At 43.9% G+C, this 26,422-nt stretch overlaps 1 protein-coding gene across 1 annotated transcript in view; it reads left to right on the top strand.

The window, feature by feature from the left end:
• Positions 1–26,422, top strand: part of galntl6 (polypeptide N-acetylgalactosaminyltransferase like 6) — a 224,590-nt gene that overhangs the window by 43,291 nt on the left and 154,877 nt on the right. The window contains exon 3 of the mRNA XM_084106776.1: positions 6,440–6,548. Within this exon, the coding sequence (XP_083962902.1) occupies positions 6,440–6,548 (109 nt within the window). The remainder of the gene's footprint in view (positions 1–6,439; positions 6,549–26,422) is intronic.

Below are 26,422 nucleotides of genomic sequence, written 5' to 3'. Positions count from 1 at the left end.
ATTTATTTTTTATTTTTTATTTTTTTTAATAGTCAATCTGCAGTGTTGTTTTTTTCCCCTGCATTTTTGTCAAAAATTTGTCATGCATATGCACATTTTTGCAATGCACATTTTCCACCACTTTTCACGAACCAGACCACAACCTTATATATGCAGCTGTTTATGATGCCTTGATGTAACTTTTACAATGGACTCTGAGGAAAAGCCTCAAGGGCTGAGGGTGTCATTTGGGACAAGGCCTACATGTAAATTACTCACAGCAAACTTAAGTCAACCATTACATTAATAACCTAGGCAAGCTCCACCTGTGCTCCGCCACAAAGTCTTGCCATCAGAAGCCTCTGTATTCCTATGGGTGAGTGATATCCAACATTGCTGCCAGCAGTTCTCTTTTTGCGATTGTCAAGTTGATGTCACATTCTTCTAGTGAAATTCCCCTCTGCCAAGCTCGAATGTGCTTGCATTCAATTTTTTAAAGACCTTAATAAAGCAATGCTTTTGTTTTTAAATTATTCACAAACACAGTGGAAAAAAGCCATCCAAATCCTCGGAGCTGCTACTGGAATCCAAGCACCTGCCTCCCATAATCCACTTTGCTAAGTAGCACTCTAAATCATTTCCCTAAAAATCTCTGTGTCTTTTTCACTGGATTAATTTTCAGTGAATAGCCTCTGTCATTTTCAATTTGCTCACCTGAAGCATTTCCATGGTGAAGCTTGCGCAAATACAAAGCACTAAAAGGCATGTAGACTTATTCTGGATGTATGTTTGAAGCATGGCATCCTGAATCCTTCTCTCAGAGCTTTCATCAAAACCATTCCCCACTGCATTAGCACCCACCGCCTGTGAAAAGAGCTGTTATCCGGGGTCTATCTGTGAGAATGGATAAATTGTAGATCAAATGGGGCCTCTTAGACCTTCTAGAGCTCCACTTTTTACATCCTGCAAATGCCCATTGTGCAAATAGAAGAGGCGTCAGAAACACAGAGGAGCACATAGCTGCACTTAAACAGGCTCTGTCCACTGCACACCTCTTATCATTCTGCATGATCATTTTGAGATGCTTTTTCATTCCCAAATTAGAAAAATTCACCAAAATGTGACATGCTGTTCTGGCATGATGGAATTGATGGTTGGCATCAATTCTGCTTTCCCGGGGTTTGAAAAATCCCAGACTTATGTCCAACCAGAAAGGCAAATACTCACATGCGCGTTTACTAAAAATAATATGGGTTCTAAAGGAGTATCTAAAGGAGAATTTTACCTTTGGCTGAAATGATCTGTGTAATGTTAAAGGACAAGTTCGGTATTTTACACTTAAAGCCCTGTTTTCAGATCGTTTCTGATGAAATAGAATGGTTAAGATTGAAATTTGGACACATGTTGCTGGCCCGATAATTTTCGGTTTCTGTGGTAGCACCCCCCCACCTCCACAATGGTTGCATAGGTGCACTGGAACAATCCTTCCTAAAACGCATTAAACTTTCGTTTACAAAGACGTGAAACTCACCGAGTGGTCAGGGGTGTTCACTGATATGCTCACACAAAAATCGCTACAAAAGATGCTTTCCAACAGGTGTTTTACCATTTGTTGTAAAACTGTGGACCTATTTTTCCAAACGCCTCACACCCGTACATTCTTCCGTTGAGAGCTTGAATAATAGACACTCCAGCCCACAAACAACCCCATTTCCGTTTCCGGCGGCGGAGTAATACTGTACCTCACAGCACATCCAATACAAGTCAATGGAGTTGGACAAAAACTACGATAAAACCTGTTGGAAAGCATCTTTTGCAGCGATTTTTGTGTGAGCATATCAGTGAACACCCCTGACCACTCGGTGAGTTTCACGTCTTTGTAAACGAAAGTTTAATGCGTTTTAGGAAGGATTGTTCCAGTGCACCTATGCAACCATTGTGTAGGTGGGGGGGTGCTACCACAGAAACCGAAAATTCTCAGGCCAGCAGCATGTGTCCAAATTTCAATCTTAACCGTTCTATTTCATCAGAATCGATGTGAAAACAGGGCTTTAAGTGTAAAATACCGAACTTGTCCTTTAATGGATCAGATTGGAAAGCTTTCTGTTTTTTTTTTAAGTTGCTGGCTACAGTGATTTCAGCCAACTGAATGTGTGTTCAAACAACAGCTATGATTGAAATTTTGGTCATTGCATTATACTGTAGGACAATTTAGGCATGCATAAGTTACCTCTGAGAGTTCTTGAAGATGTTTAATTTTGAAGTTAAATTACCTTAAATTAAATTATGTTGTTATTGTTGTTCCCTATAAGTCGCTCACGTTCGTCATTACGTCAACGTGATAATGTAATTGGGATCACTTCAGGGAGCCCTATCATGCACACATTTTCTTTCACTTCGAAGCTGAGCTTCCTGTTTGTCTCCAGCAACAAGACTCTGCATGTTGAAGATCTCTTAGTTCTCCTCTCCCTGCAGTGTTGGTGTGACAGCGCATTCAGCGAGTGGCTGCGGGCTGAATTACAGCTCAAACAAACTGCAAATTTCTGTGTCGGTTCTGGTGGGTGTTCCCTGAGAGTGCATAGCAGATCACTCTGCTGTGCATCGCGGCCATTCCCTGGGTGCCTCAGCACTGCTGAAAGAGATTAAAAGAGTACTTTCTTCTAATAAAAGAGCAACACAGGCGTGATACTGCGTCCTTTTCAGGATGTCATTCCGCCTGTGCGTTTCTGGATGCAGTCGTTCCCTGGCGCTAGCAGACGGCCACAATAGCTGCCTCTCGTGTTTGGGCATTCAGCACGCTGAGGCAGCCTTTGTGAATAGTTCATGTTCCCATTGCGGTAATATGACTATGGCAGCGTTGAGATCGAGACTCGCTTACCTCAAGGGAGGTGCAGTCCCCTCGCCTATGCCCTGATCTAGTGCTTATTCTGGACCTCAGAATAGGCCTACTTCGGCGTTTAGCCAGGGTGATCTGAGGATTACCGTGAGGGCTTCCCCGCCAAGGCAATCTCCGTGGGTCCTTCACGCCTCACAAACGCTGCCGCCGTTGGAGCCTCCAAAGGAACGTGCTGGTCCTTCTCATGGACGACCAGTTGTGTCCTTAGGAGCTCCACCTGAGGTGGAACTTCAGTCCTCTGGAGATGAGGATTCGGCTGCATTACCCCCTTTGTGGATAGGTTGCATTGCCCGAGTCTTGCTTTCCCGGGCCGCCGAGAAGGTCGGGCTTGCGTGGAACCCTCCACCACATCCCGAACCTTCTCGGTTGGACGATTAGTTTCTCGGGGCAGGCCTTGCTGGTTCTCAGCGTGCCCCCCGGTACCATTCTTTCCGGAAGTGCATGAGGAGTTCACTAGGACATGGACGGCACCGTATAGTGCCAGAAGCCGTCCTAGTGGCTTCTCCCTCCTCACCACCCTCAATGGCGGAGCAGCTAAGGGGTATGTGGATGTTCCGCTGGTGGAGCGTGCCGTTGCGATGCAACTGTGTCTAGCGTCCGCTTCCTCCTGGCGGGGTAATCCACGACTCCCATCCAAGGCTTGTAAGTTTTCGTCCGGTCTTACGCCGAAGGCTTACAGTGTTTTTTTCACTGGATAAATTTTCAGTGAATAGCCTCTGTCATTTTCAGTTTGCTCACCTGAAGCATTTCCATGGTGAAGCTTGCACAAATACAAAGCACTAAAAGGCATGTACACTTATTCTGGATGTATGTTTGAAGCATGGCATCCTGAATCCTTCTCTCAGAGCTTTCATCAAAACCATTCCACACTGCATTAGCAGTGAACGAAAAGAAACTGCACGTTCCGTCGGTCAGGCGATGTTAACCTTGGTGGTCCAGGAACGCCACCTTTGGCTCAACCTGGCGGATATGAGGGACACCGATAAATATCGGTTCCTGGATGCCCCTCTTTCCCAGGTTGGGTTATTCGGCGATGCGGTTGAGAGATTTGCCCAGCAGTTCTTGGTCGCCCAGAAGCAGACGGGGGCTATCTGGCACATCCTGCCCCGACGGACCGCTGCTGCCTCCACCCGTCTGCCGGCCACAGACCCTCTGTCTGCTCGTCGCCGAGCCTCCTGCGGCGTCCTCTGCTCCTGCTAAGCCACCGCAGCAGCCATCACCCAGTCCTCAGCGTGGAGCAAGCCACAGGAAGTCAGCCCTGCCCGTCCAAGCCGCTGCCAAACCAGGAGGCAAGTGGAGGTGCAAACAACTCTGAGATGGGCGACCCAGAGGTGGATCAGACTGCTCTTCAGGAGATGGTGAACGCGCCGCTCCTTTACCCCGGTGGAGGGCCAGGCGGAGAATCTTTTGTTTCCTTTTCTTTTTGTTCTGCAATTGTCCCACAATTTCAATAAAAGAGCAGTTTCTGAAACCTCTGGGTCCCAAGAGGGCGCGCTTGGTGGTCGACGACACTATGCCTTGTCACCCTCAAGCCCCTCTTTCATCACCAGCGAGCTGCAGTGGCACTCAAGAGGCCTCCGCACTCAAGAGGCCTCCGCACACTCACTCTGCCCTTCGACGGAAACAGGTACGTGTTGCACCACACTCTCAGACTCCACTTCGGGCCGCTATGCCGTCCGAGTCGGGTCCCTGCATTCTGCCGCGCTGCCCCACCGCGGGTACGTCTGTGGTGCCATTGGTCCTGCTTGCACGGTGTCTGGGAGCCTGGTTAGTGCTTCCCAGCCTGTCTCGCTGGCTCATCCATACCATCAGACTCGGCTATGCGATTCAGTTCGCCCGGCGCCCCCCAGTCTCAGGGCAGAGAACGTAGAGTCCTACTGGCGAAGGACGCAATCGAGCCAGTCCCTCCAGCAGATATGAAGACTCACCAGGTGCTACCGGGAGAATGGTCCAGCTGATATGGAGGCGCTTCGGGACCGCACAGGTAGATCTGTTTGCTGCCCCGGACACGTCCCACTGACAGTTATTCTTCTCCCTGACCGAGGGCACCCTCGGGACGGACGCACTGGCACACAGCTGGCCCCGGGACTTGACCTACGCAAGTATGCGTTTCCCCCAGTGAGCCTGCTTGCACAGACCCTGTGCAAAGTCAGGGAGAATGAGGAGGGGTCTTGCTTGTTGCGCCGTATTGGCCCAACCTCACCTGGTTCCCGGAACTAGTGCTCCTCGCGACAGCCCCTCCCTGGCCCATTCCTCTGAGAGAGGACCTGCTCTCTCAGATATTGGGCACCCTATGGCACCCACGTCCAGACCTCTGGAAACTCCATGTCTGGTCCCTGGACGGGACGTGTTATCCAAGAGTTCCACTGTGTGGGGTATAACAGAACAGCAGTTTGAACTCCCTCTATGCAGGCCTTCAGCCCCAGTCAGTTGGGGGTCTGAGAGTCTTACGTAGGGCGCTGGATGTGGCAGCAACCGTGGTGTTTTCCATAGGGATCCCAATTGACCCTTCGCAGAGACCCGCCCCCCTTAGTTACTGTCGCTATGCCCGACAAGCTACGCTGCTCTCACGCCACACCATGTTCTCATGCAGTGAAAAATACATCGCGGAGCAGAGAGGAGACTGACAACACGCTGACAGACAGGACGGACCAGGTTACTTTTCGGTTACTTTTGATATTAGACATAATAAACAAAGTCTCACCTTTCAAATGTGGTCATTTTTTAAAAGAAATTTAAACGATACATACCGTTTTGTGGCTCTTAAATGTGTCTGACAGATCGCTGTAGAGCATCAGTTAAAGCTGCTCGTGAACCGATCATCTCTTCCTTCTAGTTAATATATAGCATCAAATAAACATGAATGAACATAAGAAGGAATGTTGTTTTAACCGCGGAAAGGCGTCAGTACATTCCGTTTTTCAAGTTCAAATTCTCCCATGTTAATCTGCTATCTCTCCTGACTGCTTTGTCGGACAAAATGGCGGATGGCGGATTATGATTGGTTAGATCGCCTGTCAATCAAGCTCCCTGCGAAGGGTCAATTACGTCGTCACGTCGAACGTGAGCACCTGATAGGGAACCTCTCTGTTACTAATGTAACCCTCGTTCTCTGAAGGAGGGAATGGGAGACGTTATGTCCTGTCGCCACTGTTGTTGACCATCGATGTACGGCCGTCACGATCTCGGCTCCTCAGCGAAAAACAATGTGTGTGTGCACCCACTTCCTGTTTATACCCACTCTGCGGGGCGGGGCGGGGTGCGTGACGCGATTCACGCACGCCAACGTTCATTGGCTCGTTTTGTAGACACTTGAAGATGATAGGGCTCCCTGAAGTGATCCCAATTCCCAATAAACGTCTCACGTTCCCTCCTTCAGGGAACGAGGGTTACATTAGTAACCAAGACATTTTTCGTTTAATTTTTTTTTACGTATTTGAGATCTAACTTGATTTAACCGGATCTTTTGAGATGCATTCTGTGTGGAAGTTTCCAAAAAAGAAAATTATAATTTTATCTGAATATCATTATATTTCACTTAAAAAAGTTTCTCTTTCTCCACAGGGCTTCCCACTGGGCTTAAATGATGGTCACATTTATACCTGGACAGACGGTTTGAGAAGACGAGACTGGCATGACAACGAGAGCATCAGGAAAGACGAACAACGTGTTGGTATGCACGCTAAATCCACTGAATATTTCAGATTAGACCTTTTCTTTCTTATGATTGATACTTGTTCCTTTCAAAGCATATGCAAACCTCACATTATTACAGCATAAAGGACATCAACCGGACTAAAGAGGGATGATTTGATGATGATGACGTTTTCTTTATGGCTTTCATTTAGGGTAAGACATTATTTTAGAATCCCTGCCAAGCTGTCTCTGTAAATCAACTAGTTGCCCCTGTGGCTAAAGAGACTTTATTGATCCATCTGAATTTACGGCTGGTTAATAATGTAAGGGTGTCTTTTTGCTGTGTTAAATTTTAGCTGCATTATGTCCTCGGCAGTTAAGGATATAAATGGCTGTCAAGGTGCTTACTTTGGTGTTTATTTTATCCAGTGATTTTCGTACAGTTTTCAAGGATGACCCAAGGTACTCGATAAGATATGGTTTTTGGCTAAGCACAATTTGCCCAATTCTTAGACTTTTTTACAGTTTCGACTATAAATCAGTTAATAACTGACATGGATAGTCATTGTTGGTATTGTGCCTGCAGTAACACCAGACTCATATGCATATGTGTCCATGTTTGAATGTGATGTAGCAATCTAATAAAATTCACATGAATTACATTTTAATATAATAATAATTATAATTATAATAATAATTTGTTACATTTATATAATACTTTTCTGGGTACTCAAAGCGCTTTGCATATGGAAGGGGGCATCTACTCAACCACCACCAATGTACAGCATCCACCTGGATAGTCACCATATAGATGTTATTGTGTTGCTTTTGCTCCTTACATACCCTCTTTTTTCTAAATGCCTCTTAAGTGCCTACATTTCCTTTTGGGTGAATGCATTTTGACATTGCAGTTCTTTTACATTAGAAATAGTTTTCAACTGCAGACAATTAAAAATACTCTTAAATCCCCAATTCTAAATGCAAGTGCTCAGGAAATCAAATAATTGTGTCCTGCAGGTTAAAGTTATTTGGCTGCAGATTAATATGTATAAAAAGAGGTCCGCAGAAAGAGGAAAGAGGTTTCATAGCCCTTTGGAATAAAAAAAGAAGTCACTGTATTAGGCAGGGAGATTTGTCAGATTAGAGGGAGGATGGCTTTTCTGGCGCCTGTAGGCAGGACCATGTCCTTCTGCATATGGCCCACTCGGCCCAACTGTTCTGTGTTGACCCTTCACGTTAGAGTATGCTGCACTATTCTATCAGAGGGCTTTCAGTGCACACCATCTGTTGTGACAAAGCTTATGATAGCAGCCTCTATTATAAAAAGCCACCCGCTAATTTTTCATGAATCTAGTTCATTGGAGATGGTAGTACATGAATGCAAGAGAAGAGTAATGGATCTTCCCAGATCGATTTGGACATGGCCAACAAATTACAATGCAAGTATCAGTGAGGATCTGAGTATTAAAGCTGTCCACTCCAAACTTTATTTATTTATTTATTTAGATTACCGCTGAAACATATAGTACACAGAGGTTGCGAGGTGGAGCTGCCGTGGATCTAACTTGTTGGTCAAGCACATCCCACAGATGCTCAACTAGATTTAGATCTGGGTAATTCAGAGGCCAGGGCAACACCTTGAACTCTTCATTGTGTTCCTCAAACCATTCCTGAACAATGTGTGCAGTGTGGCAGTGTGCATTATCCTGCTGAAAGAGGCCAATTCCAACAGGTAACACCAAGGGTGTACCTGGTCTGCAAGAATGTTTAGGTATGTGGCGCATGTCAAATTTACATCCACGTGAATGGCCGGACCCAGGGTGTCCCAGCAGAACATTCCCTCAGAACAGCATCACACTCCTTCCACCGGCTTGTTGTTGTCCCACAGTGCATCCTTGTGCCATCGCTTCCCCAGATAAAAGGTGCACACGTACACAGCTGTCCACGTGATGTAAAACAAATCGGGACTCATCAGACCAGACAAACTTCTTCCACTGCTCCAAGGTACAGTTCCTACGCTTGTGTGCCCATTGGTGCTTTCAACGGTGGACAGGGGTAATCATAGGCACTCTGATTGGTCTGTGGCTAGTAAGCCCCATACACAGGTGATGCACTGTCTGTTGTGACACATTCCCATATCATTAACATTTTGTGTGAATTGTACCACAGTAGACCTTCTGTTGGTTCGGACCAGATGGGATAGCCTTCATTGCCCTCATGCATTGATAAGTCTTGGGCGCACAATACTCTGTCGCCAGTTTGTGGTTTGTCCCTTCTCGGACCACTGTTGGTAAATTTTCACCACTGCTGACCGGGAACAACCCACAAGCCTTGCCATTTCAGAGATACTCTGACCCAGTCGCTTTGCCATAACAATTCGAAATGCTGAGTCAAATATATATATTATAAATGCGCTAAATTATTTTACACTTTGAAGAAGCAATTGCTAGGATTTACCTGTACTTATCTTCAAATAAGCATGCAGGGACATTTACATCTAACAGACAAATCACAATTTGACAGTGTCATTGACAGTGTCAGTGTCATTCAATAATATTGGAGTGTGAAGATCCTGGTGTTTAAAATTGTTATATACATCTCATTATGAAATTTGCGAGTAGACACAGAACAGAGGTCTAGCTAATCCAGTGCAGAAAAAGTATTTATCAGATATAATGCTGCTTGTGCAATTACACTAGCTGAAAAAATATATATATATTGCTCCTGTTATGCACACTGCCTGTCAGTTCTGATAACAATAATAAACTCTGCGTGGAGCTGTTGTACAACGATTTTAAGAGGCAAACACGTGTACACACTGAGAGCTTGTGCGTAGGAGTATTAAAATCTGTAATTTTGCATTATGATTTAAATGTTCTGTTTAACTCTGTTATCATGCCAGAAAATGCCAGAGGAGTGGGTGTGAGGTTATTGTAATTATGCACGTCACAGCGAGATGACTTTGTGCTGAAATGCACTAAGGGGTACATTAAATGAAAGTTTACATAATGTAAAGTTTATATATGTAATACACACATACACGTATGCACGCACTCACGCGCGCGCACACACACACACAGTTGTGGTCAGAATTATTGGTGCCCCTGGTAAATATGATCAAAGATGTCTTTAAAAATAATTGTTTATCCTTTTGATCCTTCATTTAAAAAATTCGCAAAAAAACTAACATTTCATTTAAAATAATTGAAAATGGGGGGTAAATCACATTATGAAATAAGGTCTCAGGTTAGGCATGTAACCATGGTTCCCTGAGAATAGGGAATGAGACGCTGCGTCCCCTAGGGGTCACTATGGGGAATGCCTCCAGCATGACAGGTATCTGAAGCATGAGTCTAAACACTACAATGAACTTGACATTGGCAGGCAGCAGCCTATGACATCACTAGGTGAGGCCTAGTGTATAAAAGGGCACCTGTGCAAAACGTCATCCACTTCTTGTCTGAAGGAGACGTGTGCAGGAATACCGAAAGCATGGCATAGGGATGCAGCGTCTCGTTCCCTATTCTCAGGTGACTATGGTTACATGCGTAACATGAGACGTTCCCTTTCTAAAGGGAACTTGTTCTGTGTCCCCTAGGGGTCACTATGGTGAACGGAATACCCACGCTGCCATGCTGAATGGATGAGGGCCCTATTGGCTTAGCTAAGTCGAAGGACTCAAAGTCCTCATCCCTATGGTGCACACCAGCAAGGATAATCATAGACTGGAGCTTCTCAAGAACAGAGGCCTCAACGGGGTCACTCTAAAGAGAGGAAGCCTAACTACGTTCATATTCAGGCCAGCATCAAAGGAGGCTCACAGAGAGCCTAACACTCAGAACTTCTATCAGACAGAGTGAAAACAAGAGGCCTAGCAACTCTAACCCAAGGCAGTAAAAAGCTTAGAAGAGCTCCTTCAATGTTGTGTACTACCCTTCCACCTAGCCTAGCTTTAGGTGTGGGGGCCTCAGCATGATGACTTTCAAAAACAAGAAGAGACCTAACAACGCCCCACGCTCAGTACATCTTGCAAGGAGGCTCACAAAGAGCCTACCACTCACAATTGCTATCCTAGTGGAGTGGAGGCCTAAAAAAAGATAGCTCTCTCTAGCGAGAGGAGGCCTAACAATGCTCACAATGGCCAAGATGGCTCACAGAGAGCCTAACAACTTAGCAATCACAGCTGAGCTCTAGGAGTAGAGGTCTTAGCATGACAACTCTCAAAACAAGAGGAGATCTAACAACACCCTACATTCAGGATACCATGTAACGAGGCTCAAAGAGGCCCTACAACTCGCAAATGGCTATCCAAGCGGAGCTCTGGGGAGCAGAGGCCTCAATAAGGCCTAACAACACTTGCAGTAGACAAGGAGGCTCACAGAGAGCCTGACGACTTAGCAAACAGGCCGGCCAAGCTCTAGGACTGGAGGTCTCAGCATGATGACTCTCTAAATCAGGGGTGCCCAATCCTGCTCCTGGCGATCGACTGTCCTGCACAGTTCATCTCCAACCCTAATCAAACACACCTGCCTTTACTTTTCAAGTGATCCTAAAGACCTTAATTGGTTGCTTCAGGTGTGTTTGATTAGGGTTGGAGATGAACTGTGCAGGACAGTCGATCGCCAGGAGCAGGATTGGGCACCCCTGCTCTAAATCGAGAAGAGACCTAACAACGCCCCACACTCAGGACATATTGCAAGGAGGTTTACAGAGAGCCTATAACTGGCAGTTACTATCCTAGCAGAGCCTGGCTGCCTGGTCAAGCTCTGAGGATGAAGGCCTCAACATGACGACTCTTATTGTGAGAGGAGGCCTACCTACGTCCGACACCCAATACATCTTACCAAGGAGGTTCAACCGGAGGCATTGACACATACCCATATTCCTGCATCACCTCCACATCAGCATAGTTTACATGTGAATGATGGATGCTTGCAGAATATGGCTTTCCCCAAGATCTCCGCACCTCAGTGTGAAGATCTGGGAGAAAGGGAAGAGTCATACGAACTGGTGGGTTATGTCCCGTCAGGAAGCGTTCACCAAGGCGGCTGCGAGAGAGCTTGCACCTCTTGCGCTTCCAAGGACAGATCTAATCTCTCTGTAGCGTGAAACATAACGTCCAACTGCAGGAACATCAGAAATCTTGTCGATCTTAAAAGCCACATCCTGCTCGTCTTGGCTCCTTGAATCGGATGCCGCGAGAGAGATCGCTTCATCCTCCAGCAGCTCGCTCTCGTCAGTCGCCTATGAGCAAGAGATACTCAAAACCTGAAATCTGTGAGCCCCAATAATTGTGGCCAGCATGCATTGGAGGAAAACATGTATTTCATAATGTGAGTTTCCCACCACTTACAATTGTTTCACTTCAATGAAAGGTTCGATTTCTGCAAACTTTTTGAATGAAAGATCAAAAGGATAAACAATGGAGATTTATTTTTACTGCCATCTTTGATCTTTTGCGACGTTCGTCTGTTATAGGACAACTTAGTTTGAATAAAATTAATATTTGTGTAGTGTTCAATGTTGTTATCAATAGAGATACGCGGATGGAGTATTAGTTCATCCGCAACCGCATCACAAAACTCATCATCCGCACCAACGTTTTTTGACCAGATTTCAAAGCTGCACCCGCCCGCCATCCGCTGATTGTTTTGCGGTCTATGGACGATGCAATGCTCTGCTGATGCGAGCCGCAAGAAAGCCCTTGTCTGTTCTAGAAAGGATGCAGCAAACATATTTAATGCTAATGTATGAGGCATAGGCCTACGCTGAGTTTCATTCATTTACGATGAGATGCGCTCAACTTCACAATGCAATGCAAGTGAATGCGGCGCATCGGAGCCTCAATGTCACGGTTATTATATTGTCTCCTATATTTGCTTTTTATTTATTAAATACATGCAATTGGTTGATGAAACATTTATTAAAATTAAGATACAATTTGTACAAAACGAAATTCGCTTTAAAGAAAGGCTTTCTACAAAGCAAAACTTAATGAAGTGGTAAAAATCATGTCTGACGATTTACAAAACAAAACTTAATTAAGTGGTAAAAACCATGTCTCCTGATTGCAAATGTTCATTGCTAATGTTTATTATTGCAAATGTTTTTCATTTGTTTAATAAATCTCACAATGGTGGCACATCACTATATCATAGCTTTTATTTCTATCTCAAATGATGGGCGGTCGGTCAAGGGGTAGCCTACTTGGCAAAGAATCAAATACAGTTGGAAACAACGTAGACCATTAATAACACAGACTGTTAAAATATTTTAATAACACGGTTTTGGCGGTTATAGAGTTCTAATGACGGTGTTCAACTATAACCGTCGGTCTCACGGTTATATACTAACCGTCACACCCCTAATACATACTGACACAGACAGACAATTATTGACAGTTTTGCTGGATTATTCTCTCAATGAGTCCAAGAGCTGGCAAAAGCATGTGAGAAAGTATGTGTTAATAATAACATAATTTCAAAACTTTGTATTTACCATTCTTATAGTTCTCTCTTTAATTAATAGTCATTAAATAGTGTTGAGTTTTCTCTAATTCTGTTAAAATTGCATGTTTTTTTTTTTTTTAAATAATAATAACATTACAGATGCATACCATTTGTGCCATTTAGTTTTTGTGTGCCTTTGATTATTTTTGTTTTGTTTGTCAAGTAACATCAAAATATGAAAATATCTAGATGCATTTGACAAAAAGGCAAAGTTGTTTTGTTTTGGAAACGTTCTATGCTTTCTACTTAGTGTAACGAGTTATAATAAGTACAATCCAAGCTTAATGTATTGTTGTTTTTTCACTAAAATCCTTATTATTTTATTACTGATTTATTTCTGTTTTTCTTTGAGCAATATATGTTGATTCTGCTATTCACTCTCTAGAGACTTTTATTTTGACATATTTTTCTGCCGCTGTCCTGGTGCCATTTTGAGTGTGCGCGCGCCTCTCTCCAGTTCGCATTGCACATGCTGGGGAGCTCTTCAATTTATGAGCAAATTAAGTTTGCAAAGTGTGTAAATTGATTTAATAACCCCTCGTAAACAGTACGGACACTGTATAGTGTGTTCTGTTGTATGTTAAATGTGTGAGTGGATTAATAATTTGAAGATATATCGTGTGGGCTGTATGATATGTACTAGCAAGGTTTTGAGTCATTAATCAACTAACTAGTGTTGTATCATACAGGTGATGTAATAATGAGATGTTGATGAAATTGGTTGATGAAACATTTATTAAAATTAAGATACAATTTGTACAAAACGAAATTCGCTTTAAAGAAAGGCTTTCTACAAAGCAAAACTTAATGAAGTGGTAAAAATCATGTCTGACGATTTACAAAACAAAACTTAATTAAGTGGTAAAAACCATGTCTCCTGATTGCAAATGTTCATTGCTAATGTTTATTATTGCAAATGTTTTTCATTTGTTTAATAAATCTCACAATGGTGGCACATCACTATATCATAGCTTTTATTTCTATCTCAAATGATGGGCGGTCGGTCAAGGGGTAGCCTACTTGGCAAAGAATCAAATACAGTTGGAAACAACGTAGACCATTAATAACACAGACTGTTAAAATATTTTAATAACACGGTTTTGGCGGTTATAGAGTTCTAATGACGGTGTTCAACTATAACCGTCGGTCTCACGGTTATATACTAACCGTCACACCCCTAATACATACTGACACAGACAGACAATTATTGACAGTTTTGCTGGATTATTCTCTCAATGAGTCCAAGAGCTGGCAAAAGCATGTGAGAAAGTATGTGTTAATAATAACATAATTTCAAAACTTTGTATTTACCATTCTTATAGTTCTCACTTTAATTAATAGTCATTAAATAGTGTTGAGTTTTCTCTAATTCTGTTAAAATTGCATGTTTTTTTTTTTTTTAAATAATAATAACATTACAGATGCATACCATTTGTGCCATTTAGTTTTTGTGTGCCTTTGATTATTTTTGTTTTGTTTGTCAAGTAACATCAAAATATGAAAATATCTAGATGCATTTGACAAAAAGGCAAAGTTGTTTTGTTTTGGAAACGTTCTATGCTTTCTACTTAGTGTAACGAGTTATAATAAGTACAATCCAAGCTTAATGTATTGTTGTTTTTTCACTAAAATCCTTATTATTTTATTACTGATTTATTTCTGTTTTTCTTTGAGCAATATATGTTGATTCTGCTATTCACTCTCTAGAGACTTTTATTTTGACATATTTTTCTGCCGCTGTCCTGGTGCCATTTTGAGTGTGCGCGCGCCTCTCTCCAGTTCGCATTGCACATGCTGGGGAGCTCTTCAATTTATGAGCAAATTAAGTTTGCAAAGTGTGTAAATTGATTTAATAACCCCTCGTAAACAGTACGGACACTGTATAGTGTGTTCTGTTGTATGTTAAATGTGTGAGTGGATTAATAATTTGAAGATATATCGTGTGGGCTGTATGATATGTACTAGCAAGGTTTTGAGTCATTAATCAACTAACTAGTGTTGTATCATACAGGTGATGTAATAATGAGATGCTCACACACCATTTATCAACTTTATTGATGTTGATCCACAGATGGTGAGAAGTCCATGTTGGGCGTAACTGTTAATAAGCGTCCTCATTTTGGTGAACCGCAGTAACGGTGTCCTGGTCCTTCTTATACACAACGCAGAGAGAGTATCGTAACAGCGGTCAGCTGCAGACCGGTTACATTAGTGCACATCAAAGAGGATGTCTTGCATTGAATTTTCTGTTCTCAGCAAGATATCCAACAAAAGATCTGTTGGAATGCATTAATTACACTGATAGGATGGTGGTTTCGTTTTGATTTCAGACTGTCATGAAAAAATTCCCCATAGGACTATTAAAATCAATTAAAGTCAAGTCACCTTCATTTATATAGCGCTTTAAACAATTCATATTGTTAAAAAGCAGCTTTACAGTGATAATAGGACATTTACAGTATAAGATTACAGTAAAAGAGATTGTTTTGGCTTTACAGCAGCTCTAGGATAAAGTTATTGTCCAGCTAAAGTTAGTTTTGATTGATTTATTCACCACTTAGGGGCCGCTAACTCGACCCTGTTCTAACAGAAAACCCTCAACGCACTCCGGCCGCCTATCCGCACAAAATAGTGCCAGGTGGCTCGAGAACGCACTACTGGAAATAGGTTCCAAGGTGCAAACGATTATCAGTTATCTCTGCGCAAACACTGACGTCACGCACATGCGCATCACATGTTCCATAGATTTCCATCACGTGTTCCATAGATTCCATAGATAAAATCAAAGGTGGAATGTTGGAAAAACCAATACCCTCTGTATAAATATCCTATTTTCAGTTATGAAGTTTGGTTAAAGCAGCAGCATGAGAAGTAATTAACAATTTAATCAGTTTCAAATCTCCCTTGCAGGTAGATACAATACAATACAATGTTTATTTATAAAGCACAATTTAAAAACAACCGAAGTTGACCAAAGTGCTGTACACACAAAGAGAAAAAAGAAAATAATAAAAAGACTAGTAATGATAAAATGTAAGAATAAACATTTTACATTTTACAAACACCAGTTGTAGAATGGGTATAACACACGAAAGTAAAATCATAAAACAGTGAGTCAAGATATATTAAACGCCAAAGAAAAGAAATAAGTCTTAAGAGTAGACTTAAAGGTCGATAGAGTTGGGGCAATTCTGATATGGACCGGGAGACTATTCCATAATTTAGGGCCGATGGCAGAGAAGGCACAATCTCCTCTATTTTTTAATCTAGTCCTCGGAACTTGCAATAGACCAGAATTAGCTGATCTAAGTGACCTTGACTGAGCGTAAGGGTGTAGCAGTTCTGACAAATACTGTGGTGCCTCATTATGAATGGATTTAAAAACAAACAATAGAATTTTAAAATCAATTCTATATTTGACCGGCAGCCAATGTAGTGAGATCAAGATCGGCGTGACAGATTCATATTTACGCTTCCCGTAAAGAAGCCGAGCTGCTGCATTCTGAACCAACTGTAGACGTGAAACACAAGCCTGTGGAGCACCGATGTACAATGAGTTACAATAGTCCAGTCGAGATGTAACAAAAGCATGCATGACCGTTTCGAATTTCTTAAGGGAAAGAAATGGCTTCACCTTTGACAGAAGACGAAGATGATAAAAACACGACTTAATCACAGTACTTATCTGCTTATCAAATTTAAGATTAATATCAAACCAAACACCCAAGTTTCTGACACACGTAGTACTATAAAGCGACAGAGATGCAAATTCAGGATCATGTACATAGTGTCCATTTGAACCAAACAGAATAAATTCGGTTTTACTCTCATTCAGGCTCAGGAAGTTGGTCGCAAGCCAGAGTTTTAGTTCTTCCAAACAATCCATGATAGGCTGTAATGCCTGCCTATCATCACGCTTCAAAGGGATATAAATCTGGGTGTCATCTGCATACAAATGAAAAGAGACCCCATACTTATTAAAAATAGACCCTAGTGGAAGCATATATAGGGAGAACAGTACAGGACCAAGAATTGAACCCTGGGGAACACCAGAATTTAAAGTTGTTTCAGAGGAAGAATGGTGTCCAATATTGACAACATACCTCCTGTCAGAGAGATACGACCGAAACCACTGTAATAATGTGCCACGAAGACCAACACGTTTCAAGGCGTGATATAAGAATGTCATGGTTAACTAAATCAAAGGCAGAACTGAGGTCTAACAAAACCAGAGCCATAGACTGCCCAGAGTCAGTGGTTAACATGATATCATTTAAAACTCTTAAAAGAGCTGTCTCAGTACTGTGACGGGATTTTAAACCAGATTGAAATTTTTCATGAATAGAATTGATAGTCAGATAAGACTGAAGTTGATAAGACAGTTTTCTCTAGAATCTTAGATAAAAAAGGTAGATTTGAAATAGGTCGAAAGTTAGCCAACAGTTTGGAGTCCAGACTTGTTTTTTTAAGATGGGGTCGCACTGTGGCAAGTTTAAAATCAAAAGGTACCGTACCAGTATGGAGACATTTGTTAATAACAGACAAGGTAATTCAGGGCCAACAGTCAATTGTACATACCTGGAGCAAAATTCATTGCCTGAACATTCGGTGAAGATTCGAGTCCAACGTGGCGGTGGAGAATGTCCTTCAGCATTTCCCTCAAATGGCACAGAAAACAATATAGGCATGTGATCAGATAAGCCAGGCTCACCAATTTTGATGTTCAACACTGATAGAACACGAGATAAAATCAAGTCCAAAGTATGCCCCTGAACATGAGTTGGTCCAGACACCCATTGCACAAAGTCAAAAGAGTCAATTAGGCTAAGAAAGTCTTTTAAGAGAGGCTTAGAGTCACAGCACACATGGATATTGAAGTCCCCAAGAATTAGAATTCTGTCATGGCTGGTGACAATTTCAGCCAGAAATTCTGCAAATTCATTGATAAAGTCATTATTTGAATGGGGTGGCCGATATATAATAACAAAAACCACTGGATTTACCAGAGAAAGTTGAAACAGCTGAACTTCAAAACTTCTGCGTGTCTGAGTTGATAAACAGTGACAAAGGTGGTTGTTTTTAAACACTGTCGCTAACCCCCCACCACGACCAGATAATCGAGGGGAATTAAGAAAATTTCAGCCCTGTGGCACCAGTTCAGTAAATGGACTTAAGTCTCCCGGTTTAATCCAGGTTTCGGTAATGCATAAAATATCCAAGGTGTGCAAGGTAAGAAAGTAATTTAATATAAAGGTCTTATTTACCAGAGAGCGTGCATTGATCAAAGCCACATTTAGTAGCTTCGTATCCTCCTGGAGCTGCGTTGATCGCTCACAGACCCTCCCAGATGGCAACCACGTAGGAAACCTAAGCCGAACAGCAACTCCACCCCGCTTTCCACGTTTTCTCCGACGCTTCCTTTTCCAAGGCAAGTCAGCAGGACGCAGAATCTTGATCAATTCTTGGGCCTCTGCTTTTCACATTGTACATAAATGATTTACCAAACATCTGTCCGGGTGCAGGTTTCCAAATGTATGCAGACGATACAGTCGTTTATGTGAGTGGCAAAAGTGTTGAGGCCATCACTGCGCAGTTGCAGCAACACATTAACTCTGTGTCAGTATGGTTTCAAAACTCAGGACTAACCCTAAATCTGAGTAAGACTGTGTCAGTTTGTTTTGCTTCCAGATCACACCCCTTGGAAGAATTGCATCTGACAATTATTGGTCAAAATATTGCCCAGGTTAAAGAAGTAAAATATCTGGGACTAATCCTGGACTCCCATTTATCATTTGAAAGTCATGTCAAAAAGATCACTAGAACAGCCAGGGCAAACTTGCACAGTTTCAGAATCATACGGGACTGTTTACCATTTCATGCGGCAAATACATTTATGCATGCAATGATTTTCTCCCACCTCAGTTATTGTATAACCTCCTGGTCACAGGCAACAGCCACAACAATCAGGCCTTTAAGACTGATTTATAACAGAGTACTAAAAATATTAGATAAAACATCTGTCAGAACACACCATTGTGGAGTATTGCAGAGGTTAAACTTTTTAAACTGAGAAAATTTTATTAAATTTTGTAACTTGAAATTAATGTATAAATGTCTGCACAATCAAGCCCCTGATGTTCTCAGACGACTCATAGTCCCACTTCGATCAGTGGGCTCCATCACACGAGGAGCTGCTAATGGAAATGTGAAAGTGCCCGTTAGGAAAAAGACCTTCGGACAGTCGGCCTTTACTGTCCAGGGTGCTAAACTCTGGAACTCCTTGTCTACCGAGCTGAAACAGGACTTAGATCTGGGGGCTTTTAAAAATGAACTAAAGCGTATTTTAAAACGAGATCAAGTGTGCAATCATTTTTAGTCTGCGCTCAAATGCACATTCTTTATGTAATGTCAGAATTAAGTAATGTTACTGTAAATGTAAATGAATTTTTTGTACTTTCTGTATGTATGTGAAAAGCCCTTCTAGGGACGGACATTGCAAATTAGCCTTGGCTATAAATGTTGTAGTGTGGTACAGGTTTATTGTTCACACATGTGCCAATTAAATAAAATTAAATAAAATATTCCAAATAGCTGTGCAAATAGTTAAGGTTTACTACATTTTGTTATTCTTCTAGTTATTGACCTATAGTGCCTAATGAATCAGAAGTCACACATTCACAGAAATTCACAGAAAATAGCTTACTTCCGTGTTGCATAAGAAGGTGGGTACTTAGATGTTTGAGAGCTGTTTTGGGGATGCTAGATGTCAGTATTCATTTGGCATTTAAACATTCGGGAGATGATAAAGTGTTGGTTAATGATTCAGGCAAGCAGCTGTTCTCAGGGTCATATTAGTGGCACTGTTCAGTCAATTACTTACTCAGGACATAAGAAAACCATTCAAAGTAGAATCATTTCTGATGAAAAAGTGCTGTACAGCCTACATTGTTACTGCAGTGTTTTTTTCATGTTTCATCAAAGGATGCATGTCATCTCAAAACTTCAGACTTGTTTTTAGCACTTTAAAGGGATAACTTGCACAAAATGAAAACTTGAAAACTCTTATCTACTCACCCTTATGACAAAGCTCAGGTGATTATTTTTATCCTTGTAGAACACACACACACACACACAGTTTGCAAAATGTAAGCTACTAATGTATTAAAACAAATGGGATTAAGTGTGTGTGTGTGTGTTCTGAATACTCAATGTTGACTGGCTGAAAGGAAAACCTTTTAATGTACAGGTAGTTCCTTTCAGTTGAACCACCGTTCAAGATCTTATCATTGCAATGCAATTTATGCACTCTCACGACTGCTTTCACCAAATAACAATGCAAACACGATGTAAATACAGTAAGAGCTTCGTTGTACAGTGTAACAGCATCATTGATTTCAGAACGAGTTTTGGCAAGTTTCCAGATAAACTCGCGCTGTGTGATTGACAGCTGGGGCGTTTGGAAAGAGATCGTTCCCTTTCGTTCAGTCACTATGAGTTACGTCAGTGAATGATGAAATGGGGGTTTCGCCTGAGAGCCCTATCACCTTCGAGTTATTAGAAAACGAGCCAATGGTATGAAAATACCATGGGTCTGCGTAATTTGCATCGCGAACTCCGCCCCACCACATGGGTATAAAAGGAGCCACGAGTGCAATCTCGCTATATCTTTCTGCTTTGGAACCGAAGTGTTATGTGCTTCTCTTCGCCTTCAAAAGCAACGAGCATCTCTCTTCAGCGGTGTTGGTGTGACGGTGTGTTTCAGCAGGTTCACGGTCCTGCTGTTCCTCTGTGCAGTGACTTTGCACACGGCTCGTGTTCTCCCCTGGGTGCCTCGGCACTGCTGAGAGAGCTTTTCTTTTCTAAAAGAGCTGGACAGGCACGTCTTTTTAAAGATGTCTCGCCCGTGTGTTTCTGGATGTGGGCGCATGGTCCATCCGCCTGATGTCACGAGCGCTGCCTAGTGTGTTTGGGCTTTAATCACGCTCAGGCAGCGCTCGTGGATGAGTCATGTTCTCATTGCGGAAACATGCCCATCGCGTGTTGAGATTAAGACTCAATGACCTCCATGGAGGTAGAGTGGAAGTGCATCAGGAGGTCACCAGGTCGTTGACTTCCCGTGGCCCGGCAGTGTCCTCCGCCTTCTCTTCCCTTGACGGCGCGGCGGCCAACAGGTACACTGGGGTCCCCTCGGTCGAGCATGCTGTGGTGATGCAATTGTGTCCCCAGAGCACCTCCACCTGGCGTGGTGACCCAAAGCATCCCTCCAAGGCCTGTAGGTTTTCGTCCACTCTCGTTGCCAAAGCCTATAGAGCTGCGGGGCTGGCCGCCTCCGCTCTGTATGCCATGGCCATCCTTCAAGTCCATCAGGAGAAGGTGCTCAGGGACATGCACGAGGGAAGAGCTGACCCGGGGCTCATGCAAGAGCTGGGCACTGCCAACGAACTCGCTCTACGGGTGACAAAGGTCACTGTGCGATCCCTGGGTCAGGTGATGTTCACCTGTGAGGTCCAGGAACAACATCTTTGGTTCAACCTGGCCGATATGAGGAAGGCTGAGAGAACTCGTTTTCTCAACTCCCCCCATATCCCAGGCTGTGCTCTTCGGCGGTGCGGCTGAGGACATTGCCCAACAGTTCTCGGGTACCCAGAAGCAGACTGAGGCCATAAAGCACATCCTGTCTCGACAGCCAGCTGCTGCCTCCACCGTGCCGTCGGTGCAGCCCCCTCAGTGTGCTTCCCACCGAGGCCGCCCTCCTGCGAATCTTTTGTTCTCCTTCCCCCGCTGCTGGCCTCACGGTTGGTGGCTCCCTAAAATTGTTAAAGAAAGAACTGACTCCCCTTCCTCCGAGCCCCAAGAGGTCGCGGATGGCAGTGTGCGACGCTATGCCTCGCCACTCTCGTACCCCTCTGTCGCCAGACCCCTGTCAGAGCAGGCCGCCGTGGCTTCCTCTGTCAGGACGTGGAACTTGACCACGCCCCCACACCGGGATGCTACACCTCCCATGTCTGGGCCGGTTTTTCCGCTTTGCTGCCCCATTGTGGGTACGTCTGTGATTCACATGACCCTACTGGTACAGTTTTTGGGAGCCTGGCTACAGCTTCCCAATCTGTCCCACTGGCTCGCGAGAACTATCAGGGGAGTCCGCTATGCCGTAGTGGGTGGCAATGCACCTGTCATGCGTGTGAAGGTCGCCACCCTTCTGGCAAAGAGTCCCTCCAGCCGAAATGAAGTCCAGCTTCTACAGCCCCTACTTCATTGTACCCAAGAAGAGCGGTGGGTTACGGCCAATCCTGGACCTACGCATCTTGAACCGAACCCTTCACAGGCTTCCATTCAAGATGTTGACAGCCAAACGCATTTTCGAATGTGTTCGTCCGTTGGATTGGTTTGCAGCGATGGACCTGAAGGACGCGTACTTTCATGTCTCCATTCTTCCTCGACACAGACCGTTTCTTCGGTTTGCTTTAGAGGGGTAGGCATACCAGTACACGGTACTTCCATTCGGGCTAGTTCTGTCTCCTTGCGTCTTCACAAAAGTTGTCGAGGCAGCCCTTGTGCCACTCCCGCAACACGGGGCTTGCTTCCTGAACTATCTCGATGACTGGCTGATTCTAGCTCACTCTTGAGAGCAGGTTTGCGAACACAGGGACCTGGTGCTCCGGCACCTCGCCCGTCTGGGCCTTCGGGTTAACTGGGAAAAGAGCAAACTCTCACCCGTGCAGAGGATCTCTTTTCTCGGTATGGAAATCGACTCGGTCGCCATGTACGCGCAGCTTACGAGCGAGTGCGCGCAGTCACTGTTGAATTGCCTTAGTCAATTCAAGGGCAAGTTATTTCAGAGGCTTCTGTGGCATATGGCATCTGCAGCAGCAGCCACGCCGCTCTGACTGCTTCATATGAGACCGCTTTTGCACTGGCTTTGCGATCAAGTCCCGAGATGGGCATGGCAACAGGGCACGCTCCGAGTACCAGTTACTCTGACCTGCCGTCAGACCTTCACCCCGTGGTCGAACCTCTCCTTTCTACTGGCCGGAGTGTCCTTAGAATGAGTTTCCAGGCATGTTGTTGTCTCAACAGATGCCTCTGCCATGGGCATGGGCACTTCGAGCCATTTACATTCCGGGAGAGCTGAATCGTGCAGCTGACGAGCTCTCACAATTTTGGCCACATCCTGGGGAATGGAGACTCCATCACCAGACGGTTCAGCTGATTTGGGAACAGTTCGGCGACACACAGGTTGATCTGTTTGCCTCCCCATACACTTCCCACTGCTGCTGGTTTTATTCCCTGACCGAGGGGACCCTCGGCTCGGATGCACTAGCACACAGCTGGTTGCGGGGCCTCCTCAAGTATGCGTTTCCCCCAGTGAGCCTTCTTGCACAGGTCCTGTGCAAGATCAGGGAGGACGAGGAGCAGGTCCTTCTGGTTGCGCCTCATTGGCCCACCCGGACTTGGTTATCTGAACTAGTGCTCCTCACTACAGCCCCTCCCTGGCCAATCCCTCTGAGGAAGGACCTCCTTTTTCAGAGACGGGGCACCCTCTGGCACCCACATCCCGATCTGTGGAACCTGCATGTGTGGGTTCTGGACGGTACGCGGCAGGTTTGAGTTCCCTACCACACTACTTCAGCTAGGGCCTTGTCCACAAGACACGCCTATGCTCTGAAGTGGAACCTCTTCATCACCTGGTGTTCTTCTCGCCGAGAAGATCCCAGGAAATGCCCGATCGGGTTGGTGCTCTCCTTCCTCCAAGAAGGGTTGGAACGAAGGCTGTCTCCTTCCACCATGAAGGTTTACATGGCTGCGATCTCTGCGCACCACGACCTTGTGGAGTCAAAAACGGTGGGACAGCATGACCTGGTCGTCAGGTTCCTGAGGGGGGCGAGGAGACTAAATCCTCCTCGCTCTCCTCTTATACCCTCTAGGGACCTCGCAGTGGTCTTATCTGCCCTGCAGAGAGCTCCCGTTGAGCCATTACGTACGATCAGTTGAGCTTAAGTTCCTGTCTATGAAGACAGCGCACCTGGTCGCTTTGGCCTCCATCAAGAGGGTAGGGGACCTGCAGGCATTTTCGGTTGACGAAGCATGCCTAGAATTCGGGTCGGCTAACTCTCACGTGATCTTGAGACCCCGGCCTGGATACGTGCCCAAGGTCCAAGGTTCCCACCACTCCTTTCGGGGATCAGGTGGTGAACCTGCAAGCGCTGCCCTCAGAGGAGGCAGACCCAGCCTTGGCACTGCTCTGTCCAGTATGCGCCCTCCGTGCTTACGTAGACAGTTACATACGTAACCGAGACGTTCTTTGATCACTTTCTGTTTATATTATATTCTGTGTATATATAAGATTATTTTTATCCTACTAAGATAAACGATGTGAAGTTGATCTTTTAGTCACTGGCTTGATTTACTGATGCATAAACAGTATTGAACGATTTTGAGAGAAAGAGTATCTGTCTGAATTTGATTACACATCAGAAATCACTGATCACAGATCAGGCATTGGAATAAATATGGTTACTTACATGTTTGTGGCGTTGCTGGCAGATCCATATCGTAAAAGTCTGTTTCCAAAGCCTGCGTCGAAACTACGACTGAATTACCAAATAACCCACAGTGAAATGTACCGAATACCAACAATGCACTGCTGAGACATTCACATTGTAAAAAAAAACTTTTCCTAGCAAAAGGATCATTTGGAAGGTAATGGTATTGATCCTGTGTCGATCTTTTCTCGTTCTCATGTCACTTTGCAACGCTCCAGTGGGCGGCGCCAAAAACACAGTGATGTAGACGTAGCTGTTGATCTTCTGCAAAGGCGGTCTTTCGCTGCCCTGTGACGTCACAAGTCTCCACTTTTGAGATCCTGTTGTTTTCTGGCCTTGGTTTCAATAAAAGCAATTTTTGGAATAACAAGGAAGTTTTGAAACTTCCAGGGTATTTTTATAGTATAACAAACTCTTAACTGTCAAAAGATCAATGGCAATTTGAATTCTCAGTTCATGACCCCTTTAAACTATTTGAATGCACTCTGTATGTATGTATATATATATATATATATACATACACATACTTTTTTTTTTTACCTCGTCACAGTTCTAAAGATTCTGCTCTTCTTACTTATAAAAGTAGCTGATTTATCCATTTGGTCAAGACTGCAAGTTATAAAAACTAATTTATGACTGTAGTTTATATACACTTTTGTTGTATGGAAAAGAGCACTTTTTATTTGAATATTTAATTGAATATATACTTTAATGATAAGTAGGGTTTCCATCAACTGTGACAGGCAGACACAGTGGAAAGTGGCTGGGACCAGAATGTACACTGCAGAGCCAGCAACTCAGTTAAGAGTATGTCTGGTCAGCATTCAGCAATAGTCCAGGTTTATTGATTAAGCTGCTTCAGCTGTTCAGTCATAAAATAATAATAATAATAATATAAAAAAATATATATATATATATAAATATAGCTGCGAGCAGCGATTGCGGGCCCAAGCCGGTGGCACCGCCACCCTGGTGCCTTTAGTTACACTAAAGCCACCGGGGTGGCGGTGTCACCGGCTTGGGCCCGCCATCGCTGCTCGCAGCTATATTTATATATATATATATGCCAGTTGGTGGCGCTATAACTTTGACTCACAATAGTTACATCCATCTGATCGGCCTCTTACCACGAACACACTGCTGAAGTTTCATCAAGATCAGTTAACGTATGCAGAAGTTATATTACTTCGTGTTTCTCTTTTCTCTCCATTGTTTCCTCGCCACGGCCAAACCGTTCGAGATATCAAAAATCCGTCCGGAATTTATCATCCTCAATGTCTTGACTTCATGCTGACCGAGTTTGGAGGCGATTGGATGAATTCTCTAGGATGAGTACATTAAATTCCACAGCATGCGTTTTTCAAACAACCCATAATAGCCGACTTCCTGTTGGGCGGAGCTAATAACTTAGAGTGCGGAAGTTGTTCGGCCCAATGAGATCTATATGTGTACCGAGTTTCATATTAATTCATGCAAGCGTGTTTGATATATGGACCAAGTTTTCAGACCGTGTCCAAGGGGGCGCTGTTGAGCCCCCCTGCCACGCCCGGGTACCAGCTTCAGCCCGGCTCTGATGACCGTGGGTTCTGACCTGTGTGGAAAGTTTCAAGAGTTTTTGAGCACGTTAAGGGCCCCAAAAGCCCCTGAAACCTTGAAAAACAAAGATTAAATGGAATAGACAAATCCCCCCCCACACACACACAGACACACAGAGAGAGAGAGAAAATTCTCCAGAAAATCCACATTTAAACCAAAATATCTGACTTCCTGTGGGTCTGAGGTTATGACTGTAAATTAGAAAGGTGTCCTGCTTGATGAGAACAATACACCTACCAAGTTTTGTGATTCTAGGAAAAACT

This window comes from Abramis brama (genome assembly GCF_963993115.1).
Source record: "Abramis brama genome assembly, chromosome: 2".
Lineage (NCBI taxonomy): Eukaryota > Metazoa > Chordata > Actinopteri > Cypriniformes > Leuciscidae > Abramis > Abramis brama.
This window is presented reverse-complemented; position numbering and strand designations above follow the sequence as displayed.